The sequence below is a fragment of the Hirundo rustica genome, unplaced genomic scaffold (genome assembly GCF_015227805.2).
Source record: "Hirundo rustica isolate bHirRus1 unplaced genomic scaffold, bHirRus1.pri.v3 scaffold_277_arrow_ctg1, whole genome shotgun sequence".
Classification (NCBI taxonomy): Eukaryota; Metazoa; Chordata; class Aves; order Passeriformes; family Hirundinidae; genus Hirundo; species Hirundo rustica.
The window spans coordinates 30,706-45,734 of NW_026690329.1; the positions used below are offsets into that span (position 1 = coordinate 30,706).

General features: G+C 60.0%; 1 protein-coding gene across 1 annotated transcript in view; it reads left to right on the forward strand.

Moving 5' to 3' along the window:
• The window catches only part of LOC120747894 (mucin-17-like), a gene marked incomplete at its 5' end in the record, with an annotated part of 37,818 nt that extends 30,342 nt beyond the window's left edge, over window positions 1-7,476 (forward strand). The window contains 12 exons of the mRNA XM_040053944.1: window positions 137-879; window positions 1,074-1,181; window positions 1,647-1,762; window positions 1,985-2,043; window positions 2,676-2,815; window positions 2,946-3,011; window positions 3,086-3,248; window positions 4,482-4,643; window positions 4,862-4,947; window positions 5,058-5,116; window positions 5,297-5,488; window positions 7,429-7,476. Of these exons, the coding sequence (XP_039909878.1) occupies window positions 137-879; window positions 1,074-1,181; window positions 1,647-1,762; window positions 1,985-2,043; window positions 2,676-2,815; window positions 2,946-3,011; window positions 3,086-3,248; window positions 4,482-4,643; window positions 4,862-4,947; window positions 5,058-5,116; window positions 5,297-5,488; window positions 7,429-7,476 (1,942 nt within the window). The remainder of the gene's footprint in view (window positions 1-136; window positions 880-1,073; window positions 1,182-1,646; window positions 1,763-1,984; window positions 2,044-2,675; window positions 2,816-2,945; window positions 3,012-3,085; window positions 3,249-4,481; window positions 4,644-4,861; window positions 4,948-5,057; window positions 5,117-5,296; window positions 5,489-7,428) is intronic.
• Between the last annotated feature and the right edge of the window lie 7,553 nt (window positions 7,477-15,029).

Consider the following 15,029-nt stretch of genomic DNA (forward strand, 5'->3'; position numbering starts at 1 on the left):
CACCTTGGAGCACCACCATGACACCTGTGGCCAATGCCACCACACCTGTGACCAACACCACCACACCTGGGACTACCACCACAGCTGGGACCACCACAATCACACTTGTGACCAACACCACCACACCTGGAACCAACACCACCACACCTAGGACCACCAGCACCACACCTAAGACCACCACCACCACACCTAGGTCCACCACCACCACACCTAAGACCACCACCAGCACCACACCTAAGACCACCAGCACCACCCAGAGAACGACCACCACCACACCTAAGACCACCACCACCACTACCACACCTAGAACCACCACCACCACACCTAGGACCACCACCTCCAACCATACAACCACCACCACCACACCCACAACCACCACCACACCTAGGACCACCACCTCCAACCATACAACCACCACCACCCCCACACCTAGAACCACCACCACACCTAGGACCACCACCTCCAACCATACAACCACCACCACCACCACACCTAGAACCACCACCACACCTAGGACCACCACCTCCAACCATACAACCACCACCACCACCACACCCACAACCACCACCACACCTAGGACCACCACCTCCAACCATACAACCACCACCACCACCACACCTAGGACCACCACCTCCAACCATACAACCACCACCACCACCACACCCACCACCACCACCACACCTAGGACCACCACCTCCAACCATACAACCACCACCACCACCACACCTAGGACCACCACCTCCAACCATACAACCACCACCACCACCACACCTAGGACCACCACCACACCTAGCACCACCACCTCCAACCATACAACCACCACCACACCTAGAACCACCACCACACCTAGGACCACCAGCACCACACCTAAGACCACCAGCACCACTCAGAGAACCACCACCACCACCACCACCACCACAACCACCACCACCACCACCACCACAACCACCACCACCACCACCACCACCACCACTCCGCGCTCCACCACCACTCCAGGTACTTCCCACCCCTCCTTCCGCCCCGTCCCGTTTCCGTGTCCTTTCCCGTTCCTCTGCCATCTCCTTTCCTTCCAGGGCCCTGCCACAACGGCGGCACCTGGGTCGACGGCCACTGCCAGTGTCCCCCCGGCTTCTCCGGGGACATGTGTGATGACGTCAGAGACACCATCCAAACCCAAGCCCGTAGGAATTCCGTCCTTTTTTTGGGGGGGGGGGGATGCGTCCAACGGTGGGATAAGATCTGACGGGGTGAGGAGGATCTGGAGGGGTTCCCCAGGCGGGGGTGAACCAGGTGTGACCGTATCCCGAAGAACCTCCTCCCTAGGGGTGGCGGAGTCTCTCCGGACCCTAAACTTTGGGAAGAGGTGGTGGGTCCTGCCCACCCAGGGTGAGGATCCCCACCTGGAAGTTTTGGGGGATGACCCAGCTCCAAACCGTCAGCAGGACCGGGATCCACCTGGGAGGACCGGGTGGGAGTTTTGGGAAATTGCTGGGATCAGCCAGCGGAGCCGCGGGGTCACTGAGGTTCTCCTCCGACGGGCGGAGGACGTTTCTCCTGGAGCCCCGAGCTCGCGGGATCTAGGGGGGGATCCACGGGGTCCCACCTGCGTCCCACCTCCCTCACGGCCCGGTTTTGGACATTCCCAGAGACCAACGGGACGGTGCAGGTGGAGCTGCGGGTCACCAACCGGGACTTCACCGAGGACCTCGAGGACCCCACCTCACCCACCTACGTCGAGTTCGTCCAGGACTTCACCAAGCAGGTGAAGGGGCACGAGACCCCCTCCCACCACACGCACCGGGGGGGTCGGGATCTACCCGGAGGAACGTCCGGACGCGCGCCGGGATCTCCAAATCCTGGCGCGGCGTTCTCCGGGTCCACCGGGGCGGATTTTGGGAGGGGGACCCCTGAAAATGAGGGAGATCCGGGAGGATGAGCAGGGTATGGACCCAGCCGTCTCACCTGGGGGCATCTTCTCTTCCAGATGGACGTGGTCTACGCCGACATCGAGGGGTACAAGGGCATCGAGGTGCACAGTCTCAAGTGAGCGCCGCCGTCGCCGGGACGGGGATTTTTGGGGCTCATTCCACGGGAAAAAAGGGCGTTTGGATGGGGACGGTGACGTTTGGATGGGGACGGTGATGTTTGGATGGGGACGGTGACATTTGGATGCAGACGGTGATGTTTGGATGGGGACGGTGACGTTTGGATGGGGATGGTGACGTTCAGATGGGGACGGTGACGTTTGGATGGGGACGGTGACGTTCAGATGGGGACGGTGACGTTTGGATGGGGACGGTGACATTTGGATGGGGACGGTGACGTTTGGATGGGGACGGTGACGTTTGGATGGGGACGGTGACATTTGGATGGGGACGGTGAATTTCGGATGGGGACGGTGACGTTTGGATGGGGACGGTGAATTTCGGATGGGGACGGTGACGTTTGGATGGGGACGGTGACGTTTGGATGGGGACGGTGAATTTCGGATGGGGATGATGATGTTCGGATGGGGACGGTGATATTTGGATGGGGACGGTGACGTTTGGATGGGGACGGTGACGTTCGGATGGGGACGGTGATGTTTGGATGGGGACGGTGACATTCGGATGGGGACAGTGACGTTTGGATGGGGACGGTGACGTTCACATGGGGACGGTGACGTTTCTCTCCAGGCCCGGCAGCGTCGTGGTGGATCACAGCATCATCGTCTCCCTGCTGGTGACCGCCCAGAGCCAGGAGAAGCTCCAGAACATCACGGCCAACGTGCAGGAGAAGATCGAGCAGGCGGCAACGCAATTCAACTGCACCAACGGTACCTCGTCACCTTCCCACCGTGGGGGGCCGGGGACCACCGGGGGGTCACCCGCGGGGTGGGGAGGGGACAACCCTGGGAGGGGCTGCGGGGCCGTGTCCCCCCGGCCCAAATTTGACCTCTCCTACAGGTGACATGTGCTTCAACTCCTCCGAGGTTGTGGTCACCGAAACCCCGCTGGAATTCGATGAGGAGGGTGAGTGGATGGGGGGGGGGTCCCACCTGGGTCTGGGGTCTCCAGAGTCCTGTTGACCTCTCTCCTTTCTCCAGCCTACTGCCAGAGCCAAGCGCCCGAGGGATACCGGGAATTCTTCTTCCCCAACCTGACGAGCTCCGGGTTGACCTGCATGTCCAACTGCACTCCGGGCACGGCCAGCACCATCGACTGCAACCGGGGAAAGTGCCACATCACCCACAGAGGTCCTCAGTGCTTGTAAGGGCTGGAGGAAGTTCGTCCTCCTCTTCCAAAGCCATCCCGCCTTCTGGTGGATCTCCATGGTCGTGTCCGAGCTGTTTTATGCACGGAAATGGGTCAGGAATCGTCAGGGTTGGAGCAGGGTCTTGGTCCACGTGGTGGATCTCCGTGGTCATTTCCATAGAAATGGGTCAGGAACCACCAGAGTTGGAGCAGATTCTTGATCCACACGGATCCAACCTTCTGGTGGATCTCCATGGTCATGCCCAGGCTGTTTTCTTCATGGAAATGGGTCAGGAACCACCAGAGTTGGAGCAGATTCTTGGTCCATGTGGTGGATCTCCATGGTCATGCCCAAGCTGTTTTATGCACGGAAATGGGTCAGGAATCATCAGGGTTGGAGCAGTTTCTTGGTCCAAGTGGTGGATCTCCATGGTCATTTCCATGGAAATGGGTCAGGAATCACCAGGGTTGGAGTAAGGTCTTGGTCCACGTGGTGGATCTCCATGGTCATTTCCATGGAAATGGGTCAGGAATCACCAGGGTTGGAGCTGATTCTTCATCCACACGGATCCAACCTTCTGGTGGATCTCCATGGTCATGCCCAAGCTGTTTTCTTCATGGAAATGAGTCAGGAATCACCAGGGTTGGAGCAGTTTCTTGGTCCATGTGGTGGATCTCCATGGTCATGCCCAAGCTGTTTTCTTCATGGAAATGGGTCAGGAATCACCAGGGTTGGAGCAGTTTCTTGGTCCAAGTGGTGGATCTCCATGGTCATTTCCATGGAAATGGGTCAAGAACCACCAGAGTTGGAGCTGATTCTTGGTCCACATGGATCCAACCTTCTGGTGGATCTCCATGGTCATGCCCAAGCTGTTTTCTTCATGGAAATGGGTCAGGAATCACCAGGGTTGGAGCAGGGTCTTGGTCCACGTGGTGGATCTCCATGGTCATTTCCATGGAAATGGGTCAGGAATCACCAGGGTTGGAGCTGATTCTTGGTCCACATGGATCCAACCTTCAGGCGGATCTCCAGACCCACCTCCAAGAGGTCAGAAATCGCTGAGGTTGGTGTAGGGTCTTCCTCTACATGCATGCAAACCTTCTGATGGATCTCCACGATCACCTCCAGGGTTAAACCCCCGAGGTGGAGCAGGGCTTGAGGCTGCAGAGATGGGTCTGGGGTGGGAGGGGGTTTTCTTCTGGAGGTCCCAGCTTTGGGTTGACCCCCGTCGTCGCCCTCCCCACCAGCTGCGACGAGACCCATCTGTACTGGTACCAAGACGACCGCTGCGTGTCCCGGGTCAGCAAACTGGCCGTGGGCCTGGGCTTGGCCGTGGCCGTCCTGGTCATCGTGGTCGCCGTCCTCTCCATCTTCCTCATCCGAGCTCGGAGATCTGAGTCCTTCAACCTGTGAGAGGGGACGGGTTTGGGGAGGGGGGGTCTCCATGGGCTGGGACAACTCGTTGGGTTGTGGGTGTCCAAGATGTTCCTCATCCTCAGCGAAGGTTGTGGGGGGCACCTCGGTTCTTTGCGGGTGGCGTGGAGGAGCTGGGGAGGGGTCCAGGCAGGGATGGACCTGCTGATGGGGACCCCCCCCCCCACCCCTGCACCCCCTGCCCCGTCCCCAGGGCCGAGAAGAAGATGATGGAGACGTGGTACCAGGACACCAGCGAGGAGTGGAGCCCCCAAGGAAGCTTCACCTTCCGGAACCAAGGTGGGCGTGGAGCGGGCCGGGGTCTCTGGTGACCCCACGGGGGTGGTGGGGTTGGTTTGGGCCCCCCATCCCCACCCCGAGACCCCTCACGGAACCCTCCCGTCCCACAGGTGCCCGGCTCGAGGATGAGCATCCAGTCAACCTGGAGGCCGTGGAAACGTCAACGCCGGTGAGGTCCCCTCGTCCTGCCGGGGTGGGAGCGGGGAATTGGGGACACCCCAGATGTTCCTGACACCCCAGATGTTCCTGACACCCCGTTTTCCTCCGGGACTTCTCCGGCACGTCCCCACAGATCCAAATCCCTCGGCCGCAGAAGATCGTCACGCGGTTCTGAGACGTGGTGAGGTAGGGAGGTGATTTCCACCACCGGAACCTCACCATCATCATCGTCATCGTCATCGTCATCGTCATCATCATTGTCATTGTCATCGTCATCATCGTCATCAATGTCGACATCATCATGATCAACATGATCATCGAAATCCTCATCATCACCATCATCATCATCATCACCATCATTATTATCACCACCAACATGATCGTCATCTTCACCATCATCATCATCACCACCATGATCACCATCACCATCACCATCACCACCATGATCACCATCATCATCATCATCATCACCAACATGATTCACCACCACCATCACCATCACCACCATCACCACGATGATCACCATCATCATCATCACCATCACCACCAATATGATCACCACCATCACCACCACCACCATCACCATCACCACCACCATGATCACCATCATCATCATCACCGTCACCATCATCATCATCACCAACACGATTCACCACCACCACCACCATCACCGAGTTCCCCCTCAGCACCGCAGGACAACCTGGACTTTCTCCTGAGGAGGTCACCTTGACCCCCCCGCCCTCATCTTCATCCTCCTCCTGGACCCCTCCTCCTCTTCCTCTGAGCACTTTTAAGGTCATGACCCCGACTCTGTGGGGGGTCATGACCCCACTTTTAGGATGTCACCTCGCCTCCAGCAGCACTTTTGCGTCCTGACCCCAACCTGAAAGGTCACGTCCCCACCTCCAAGGTCACGTCCCCACCTCCAAGGTCACGTCCCCACCTCCCTCCCTCCCTCCCTCCCTCCCCAAATTTCAAGGGTCAGGATCTCCCCCACCCCACCCCAAAAAAGGGGGCTGGACCCTCTGGTTCTCAATGAAGTCACTCGAATGTCTCTGGTGTTACTGGTTTGTACTGGGACAACCCCAGCCGCGGCCTGGGGAGGGGACAAACGTCCCCCACCACCCCTCTGGAGCTGTTTTTGGGGTGTGGGGTGGGGTGACACCTGGGGGGCAGGGGACACGCCCACCCCGTGCCAGCACCCGCCAGGTGTGTTTGTGGCCACACCTGGCCGCACCTCCAGGTGTTCGGGACTTTGGTCCCGTTCCCGGAGCCGGGAACGAAAGCCGTAAAAACGTTGGGTTTAATCCAAGAGCGGGGCGGGGAGGGAATTGGCCCTGGGCCAGGTGCCACCAGGAGAGCTGGAGATGTGTCCTGCGTCCTCCTGCCCCATCGGCGGCGTGGGAGAGGGCGGCGGGGTGGTGGGGGTCACGGTGGTGGGGTGGTCATGGTGGTCATGGGGGTCACAGTGGTGGGATGGTCATGGTGGTCATGGGGGTCACGGTGGTGGTGGGGGTCACGGTGGTGGGGTGGTCATGAGGTTGTGGTGGTCACGGGGTCGTGGTGGTCGCAGTGGTGGGATGGTCATGGTGGTCATGGGGGTCACGGTGGTGGGGTGGTCATGGGGTCGTGGTGGTCACAGTGGTGGTGGGGGTCATGGTGGTGGGGTGGTCATGGACTGGAGTGGTCATGGGGGTCATGGGGGTCACAGTGGTGGGGTGGTCCTGGGGGGTGGTCCTGGGGTCATGGTGGTCATGGTGGTGGGGCGGTCATGGGGGTCATGGGGTTTATGGGGAGGTGGAGGTCATGGTGGTGGTGGGAGGGGTCGTGGTGGTCCATTGTCCACCTTGAGACCCCCTCAATGACCCCCCACCCAAGGGTGGCACCACTTTCGGACCCCCTCAATGTCCCCCAAACCATGGGTGACACCACCTTGAGACCCCCTCAACGTCCCCCAAAACCAAGGGTGGCACCACCTTGAGACCCCCTCGATGTCCCCACCACCCAAAGGTGTCACCACCTTGTCACCCCCTGCTCCTGGAGCCACCACAGCCGCCCCTGCTCCCTGCCCTTTGTCCCCGTGGGAAGGAGGTGCGGAGCGGAGGAACCTCTGTGGTGGCACCTCGTTCCAGGACCGGGGACAAGGACCTCTTCTCCCACACACGTCACCCGTCGAGGTCGAGTTGTCCAAAGAGCAGTTCCCAAACAATCAGCAATTACCTCACCCCCCATAATTATTATTATTATTACTGTTATTATTATTATTTTTCCCCCCCTCCTCGTTTAGACGTGTCTTCCCTCGGATTCGCTCCTCGTCCCCAGCCCAGCCCCGGCCCTGCCGTGGAGCCACCTCTTGTCCCCAGCAGGTGACAACAACACGGCTGCGGATAGATTTTTAATTATAAATAGTTACGTGTGCAAACGGCTGCGTGGGGAGGAAGAGGAGGGTGGAGTCCCCCATCCTCCTCGCCCCCATGTCCCTGTGTCACCCCCCCCCCCCCCCCACCCCCCATTGTCCCCGTGTCCCCTCTCCGGTGGCTCCGCGGTGGCTCCGCTCAGGGGACCACGGTCGGTCTCCGGATGTGCATCTGGGGAGGAAGGAGACAGAGGGGAGGATGAGGATGAGGATGATGATGATGATGGAGTGAGCAAAAAGAGCGGGGACCACATCAGGGTCCCGGGGACGTGCCACCCACCGTCCTCGAGGTGTCCACCCTCTCCAGGTTGATGTAGCTGGTGCTGGGGGTCTCCATGTCTGTGGGGCAGAAGAAGAAGCGTCGTGGACACCCCCCGGGTGTCACAGAGACCCCACCCCATGTCCCCATCCCACCCCACGTCCCCGTTACCTTCCCAGGTGGCCGCCAGGTTCCCCGCGGCGAAACCTTGGGATCCCTCCCAGTCGCCGTCGTCGCCGCCGTACAGCTCCGAGCGGGACCTCAGCTTGTCCCTGCGTGGTGGGACCACGGCAGCCGTGAGACTCAGGACCACCGTGGTGGGACCACGGCAGCCGTGAGACTCGGGACCACCGTGGTGGGACCACGGCAGCCGTGAGACTCGGGACCACCGTGGTGGGACCATGGCAGCCGTGAGACTCGGGACCACCGTGGTGGGACCACAGCAGCCGTGAGACTCGGGACCACCGTGGTGGGAGCCACGGCAGCCGTGAGACTCGGGACCACCACGGGACCCTCCCCGGTTCACCCACCCCAAGGTGACGCCTTTACCTGTACTGTTCCTTCTGCCTGCGGGATCTCAGCAGGAAGATGGTGAAGATGGCGGTGACCAGGACCAAGACGGCCACCGGAACGCCCACGGCCACCCCCACCTTGCTGACGCGGGATCTGCAGGCGCTGTCCTGGTACCAGTAGGCCGCCCGGTCCGAGCAGCTGGTGGGAGAGGACACGGTGGTCATGGTGGTGGGGTCACCATGGTCATGGTGGTCATGGGAGTCGTGGTGGTGAGGTCACCACGGTCATGATCATGGTGGTCATGGTGGTGGGGCCATCATGGTGGTCATGGTGGTAAGGTCACCATAGTCGTAGTCATGGTGGTCATGGTGGTCATGGTGGTCATGGTGGTCATGGTGGTCATGGTGGTGGGGTCATCATGGTCATGGTGGTCATGGGAGTCGTGGTGGTGAGGTCACCATGATCATGGTGGTGGGGTCACCATGGTCATGGTGGTCATGGGAGTCATGGTGGTCATGGTGGTCATGGTGGTGGGGTCACCATGGTCATGGTGGTCATGGGAGTCGTGGTGGTGAGGTCACCATGATCATGGTGGTGGGGTCACCATGGTCATGGTGGTCATGGGAGTCATGGTGGTCATGGTGGTCATGGTGGTGGGGTCACCATGGTCATGGTGGTCATGGGAGTCATGGTGGTGAGGTCACCATGGTCAAAGGGGTCATGGTGGTCATGGGAGTCATGGTGGTGGGGTCACTGTGGTCATGGGGCTCACGGTGGTGGGGTTGTCATGGAGGATCATGAAGGTCATGGTGGTCATGGTGGTCAGGATGGTGGGGTCGTCATGGTGGTCATGGTGGTGAGGTCACCATAGTCATGGTCGTGGTGGTCATGGTGGTCATGGTGGTCATGGTGGTCATGGGGGTCATGGTGGTCATGGTGGTGAGGTCACCATAGTCATGGTCATGGTGGTCATGGTGGTTATGGTGGTCATGATGGTCATGGTGGTCATGGTGGTCATGGTGGTCACGGTGGTCATGGCGGTCATGGTGGTCATGGTGGTCACGGTGGTCATGGCGGTCATGGTGGTCATGGTGGTCACGGTGGTCATGGTGGTCATGGTCATGGTGGTCATGGTGGTCATGGTGGTCATGGTGGTCATGGTGGTTATGGTGGTCATGGTGGTTATGGGGGTCATGGGGGTCATGATGGTGAGGTCACCATGGTCATGGTGCTCATGGAGGTGGGGTTACCATGGTCATGGTTGTCACGGTGGTCATGGCGGTGGGGTCACCATGATCATGGGGGCATGGCAGTGGGGCGGTCACAGCTGTTGGGGTCACCTCAGGGGTCACCATGGCGGGCAGATCACGGGGATCACGAGAACATGGTGGGATTTCGGGGCGGGGGGGGGGGACACCACCCGTTTCTGGGGGGCCGCGTCCTTACTGGCACTGCGGCCCCGTGGAGGCCACGGAGCAGCTGCCGTGGACGCAGGGCAGGGCGTCGCCGTGGCGCCGGTCGCAGCGGGTGATGCAGACGACGCCGGCGCTCGTCAGCAGCGGCGTGTAGTAGGCTCTGAACTCCTCCTGGATGAAGGCGTCGCACAGACCTGAGGGTGGAGACGCGGGGCTCAGCTTTTCGGGGGCCGCTCCGGACCCTGAGAGCGGGGGGGACACCCAAAGGTGCCCCCGTGGGGCTTCGCTTACGTCCTTCCACCTCTTGCACCCCGAACTTCTGGACGGCGGTGGAGTTGGCGTTGAAGCAGAGGGAACCTGGCACGGAGAAGAGGAGCTGCTGGGTGGACAACCCCGAGGCCGGCCGCCCGCAGCCGGGACCCGGCGCCGGCGGTCACTCACAGTTCTCCCCGGTGCAGTCGGCGTCGCAGTCGGTGTAGTCGTGGAAGGCGGTGACGAGGTCCTTGGAGATGCTCTTCACCGTCTCGTTGACCTTGGAGCTGGCCGGGACCACCAGGATGACATCATAGTCCACCACAATGCTGCCGTTTCTGAGGGGAGAAGAAGCGGCGCTCGGCTCCGGGACAAACCGGGACCAGTTCGGGACGTCCGGTGTGGGGGGACACCACGGGGCTGGAGGAAACCCCACGGACGCAACGTGGCTCGGAGGGATGCGGATGCGCCAAAATTCAAGGGAATCGCCTCAAACTGGCTCCCCCCATGGAGGCCTTCATCCCAAACCACGCCAGCGGAGCGCTGGAGAAGGTCAGGACCCCACCTGGCCACCGGTGGGGACTCACCTCAGAGTTTTGATGGTCACACCTTGGTAGCCCTCGATGTGCCCATAAATCTGCCTCATCTGGAAGACAAAGAGGAGCCGGGGGAGATCCAGGCCGCCGTCGTGGCGCACGTCCCCCTCGAGGGGTTGTCCCCAGGGTCACCCCTGGCACGGCTCGAGCCCTGACCTGCTCCTGGAAGGTTTTCTCGAAGTCCATGTAAGCATCCGAAGATTTATTTTTGAGATCCTCGGAAAACTTCCTGTTGTCGACTTTGGTCGTCATCTCCACCGTGGCGTTCATCGTCACTTGGCCCAGCAGAGGAGACCCATAAGGAGGAGACCCGGGTGTCCCCATCCCACCCCTGGTGACCTTGGCCAGCCTGGTCCCTCCATGGTGACCTCAATCCCAGGTCAGTCTCACCAAGGTGACCCCATTTCTTGGTTGGTGACCTCTGTGGTGACCCACCCTCATCCCGGGGCCGGTCCCTCCGTGGCGGCCCCATTCCCCAGCTGGTCCCTCCTTGCTGCTCCTGTCCCCTGGCTGATCCCTCTGAGGTGGTCCCAATCCCCAGGTCTGCCCCACCACGGTGGCCCCAACCCTCAGAGGTGGCCCCAGCCCAGGTCCTGATCTGGTGGCCGTCCTCCCACACCTTGGGGCAGTTCCCTTACCGTTTTTGATCTCCACCACGTCCTTGGCCAGCTGGCACCTGTCCCCTTGGAAGTTCAGGGTGCACTGGCAGACGCCGTTGGACCAGGTGCCCCCGTTTTGGCAGATGGGCTCCTCGCAGTCCTCACCTTGGAACCCATCGGGGCACAAGCACTTGCCGTCCATCCACGTGCCACCGTTCTGGCACCGACCTGGGAGAAGGACCCGAGGACACCGGTGCTGTGACACGGCCTGGAGGAACCCCAGGAGCCACCAGGAGAGTGCTGGGGACAGGCCAGGCAGAGGGGACACGGCTGTGGAGGGCCACCAAAGAGGAAGACTCACCTGGACTCGTGACAGCGGTTGTCTTGGTGATGGTGGTGGTGGTGGTGGTGGTGGTTGCGTTGGCGGGGACAGTGGACATGGTAGACGGGGATGGGGTCACAGTAGGGGTGGTGGTGGCCGTGGTTGCGTTGGTGGTGACGGGCGAGGCCGTAGAGGTTGCAGGGGTCAAAACAGAGGTGGTGGTGGGCGTGGTGGTGTTGGTGACCGTTGAGTTTGTAGACTGGGTTGGGGTCACAGTAGGTGTGGTGATGGTCGTGGTGGTGTTGGAGGTGACAGTTGAGTTGGTAGAAATGGTTGGGGTCACAGTAGAGGTGGTGATGGTCGTGGTGAGGACTGTGGTGGTGTTGGTGGGAAGAGTGGAGTTGGTAGAAAAAGTTGGGGTCACAGTAGAGGTGATGGTTGTGGTGGTGTTGGAGGTGACAGTTGAGTTGGTAGACAGGGTTGGGGTCACAGTAGGTGTGGTGGTGGTGGTGGTGGTGTTGGAGGTGACAGTCGAGTTGGTAGATGGGGTTGGGGTCACAGTAGAGGTGCTGGTCACGGTGGTGGCCGTGGTGGTGTTGGTCGGAACCGTTGAGTTGGTAGAAAAAGTTGGGGTCACCATAGGTGTGGTGACGGTCGTGGTGGTGTTGGTGGGAACAGTTGAGTTGGTGGAGAGAGTTGGGGTCACAGTAGGTGTAGTGATGGTCGTGGTGGTGTTGGTGGTGGGAAGAGTGGAGTTGGTAGAAAAAGTTGGGGTCACTGTAGGTGTGGTGACGGTCGTGGTGGTGTTGGTGGGAACCGTTGAGTTGGTAGAAAAAGTTGGGGTCACAGTAGGTGTGGTGATGGCCGTGGTGGTGTTGGTGGGAACAGTTGAGTTGGTGGAGAGAGTTGGGGTCACAGTAGGTGTGGTGATGGTCGTGGTGGCCGTGCTGGTGTTGGTGGGGTCAGTCGAGTTGGTAGAAAACGTTGGGGTCACAGCAGAAGTAGTGATCACGGTGGTGGCTGTGCTGGTGTTGGAGGTGACAGTAGAGTTTGCAGACAGGGTTGGGGTCACAGTAGGGGTGATGACGGCCGTGGTGGTGTTGGTGGGGTCAGTCGAGTTTGTAGATGGGGTTGGGGTCACAGTAGGTGTGATGATGGCCGTGGTGGTGTTGGAGGTGACAGTTGAGTTGGTGGAGAGAGTTGGAGTCACAGTAGGGGTGATGACGGTCGTGGTGGTGTTGGTTGGGACAGTTGAGTTGGTAGAGACAGTTGGGGTCACAGAAGGGGTGGTGATGGTCGTTGTGGCCATGGTGGTGTTGGTGGGAAGAGTGGAGTTCGTAGAAAAAGTTGGCATCACAGTAGAGGTGGTGGTGGTCGTGGTGGTGTTGGAGGTGACAGTCGAGTTGGGAGATGGGGTTGGGGTCACAGTAGAGGTGCTGGTCATGGTGGTGGCCGTGGTGGTGTTGGTTGGAACCGTTGAGTTGGTAGAAAAAGTTGGGGGCACAGAAGGTGTGGTGATGGTCGTGGTGGTGTTGGAGGTGACAGTCGAATTGGTAGACACGGTTGGGGTCACAGTAGGTGTGGTGAGGACTGTGGTGGTCGTGGTGGTGTTGGTGGGAACAGTTGAGTTGGTGGAGAGAGTTGGAGTCACAGTAGGGGTGGTGATGGTCGTTGTGGCCGTGCTGGTGTTGGTGGGAAGAGTGGAGTTGGTAGAAAAAGTTGGCGTCACAGTAGAGGTCGTGGTGGTGTTGGTCGGAACCGTTGAGTTGGTAGAAGAAGTTGGGGTCACAGTAGAGGTGGTGATGGTCGTGGTGAGGACTGTGGTGGTGCTGGTGGGAAGAGTGGAGTTCGTAGAAGAAGTTGGCCTCACAGTAGGTGTGGTGATGGCCGTGGTGGTGTTGGAGGTGACAGTCGAGTTGGTAGATGGGGTTGGGGTCACAGCAGGTGTGGTGATGGCTGTGGTGGTGTTGGAGGTGACAGTCGAGTTGGTAGATGGGGTTGGGGTCACAGTAGAGGTGCTGGTCACGGTGGTGGCTGTGGTGGTGTTGGTTGGAGCCGTTGAGTTGGTAGAAAAAGTTGGAGTCACAGTAGGTGTGGTGATGGCCGTGGTGGTGTTGGAGGTGACAGTCGAATTGGTAGACACGGTTGGGGTCACAGTAGGTGTGGTGAGGACCGTGGTGGTCGTGGTGGTGTTGGTGGGAACAGTTGAGTTGGTGGAGAGAGTTGGAGTCACAGTAGGGGTGGTGATGGTCGTTGTGGCCGTGCTGGTGTTGGTGGGAAGAGTGGAGTTGGTAGAAAAAGTTGGCATCACAGTAGAGGTTGTGATGGTCGTGGTGGTGTTGGTCGGAACCGTTGAGTTGGTAGAAGAAGTTGGGGTCACTGGGGAGTTGGATGTGGTGGTGTTGGTGGGAACAGTCGAGTTTGTAGATGGGGTTGGAGTCACAGTACTTGCGGTGCTGATCATGGTGGTCGTGGTGTTGGTGGGGTCAGTCAAGTTGGTAGAGAGGGTTGGGGTCACAGTAGGTGTGGTGTTGGTCATGGTGGTGTTGGAGGTGACAGTCGAGTTGGTAGATGGGGTTGGGGTCACAGTAGAGGTGCTGGTCATGGTGGTGGCCGTGGTGGTGTTGGTCGGAACCGTTGAGTTGGTAGAAAAAGTTGGGGTCACCGTAGGTGTGGTGACGGTCGTGGTGGCCGTGGTGGTGTTGGTGGGAAGAGTGGAGTTCGTGGAAAAAGTTGGGGTCACGGTAGAGTTGGTGATGGTTGTGGTGGCCGAGGTGGTGTTGGAGGTGGCAGTCGTGTTGGGAGCTGGGGTTGGGGTCACAGTAGAGGTGGTGCTGGTCACGGTGGTGGCCGTGGTGGCGTTGGAGGTGACAGTCGCGTTGGGAGGCGGCGCCGGGGTCACACCCGTTCTGTCGCTGGTGCTCGTGCTGGTTGTTTGGTTGTCGGCCGTGGCTGCGGTGGTGGACGCCGTCACGTTATCCCCGCTCATTCCCCATTTCTCCTTCCCCTCACGGATCACGGTGGCCGCGTTGTCCCAGTTCCGACACGGACACGCCCTCGGTGGTGGCCCTCCCACCATCTCCTGCCCCTGAAGGACCTGTCCTCCTCCTCACCTCACCGACGTCTCCCAAACCCCACGGGCCACCGAAGCCTGCAGAGCCCCAGGGACCCCCGGACCCCCTCAAAGACCCCCACCCACCACTGACCCACGCTTCCCAAAGCTCCGCCCTTGGTTCTCCAAGGAAGCCCCAGGTCCTCCCAAGACCCCCCGGGTGGGTGGCAGCACCCCCAGCTGGATCCCGAAACCCCCTGAACCCAAAGATCTGTTGTCCCCCCAAAAGACCCCTGGATCCACCCCAAAGACCCCCGGAACCCCCCAAAGACCCTCACCCACCACAGACCAACATCGCCCTGAAAACCCAACCTTGGTTCTCCAAAGGTGACCCCAGGACGTCCCCGGACCCTCAAGATCCTCAGCTGGGTCCCAAAGACTCATGGATCCACCTCAAAACCCCCAGACCCCTCTGAAAGCACCCCTGGACCACCCCAAA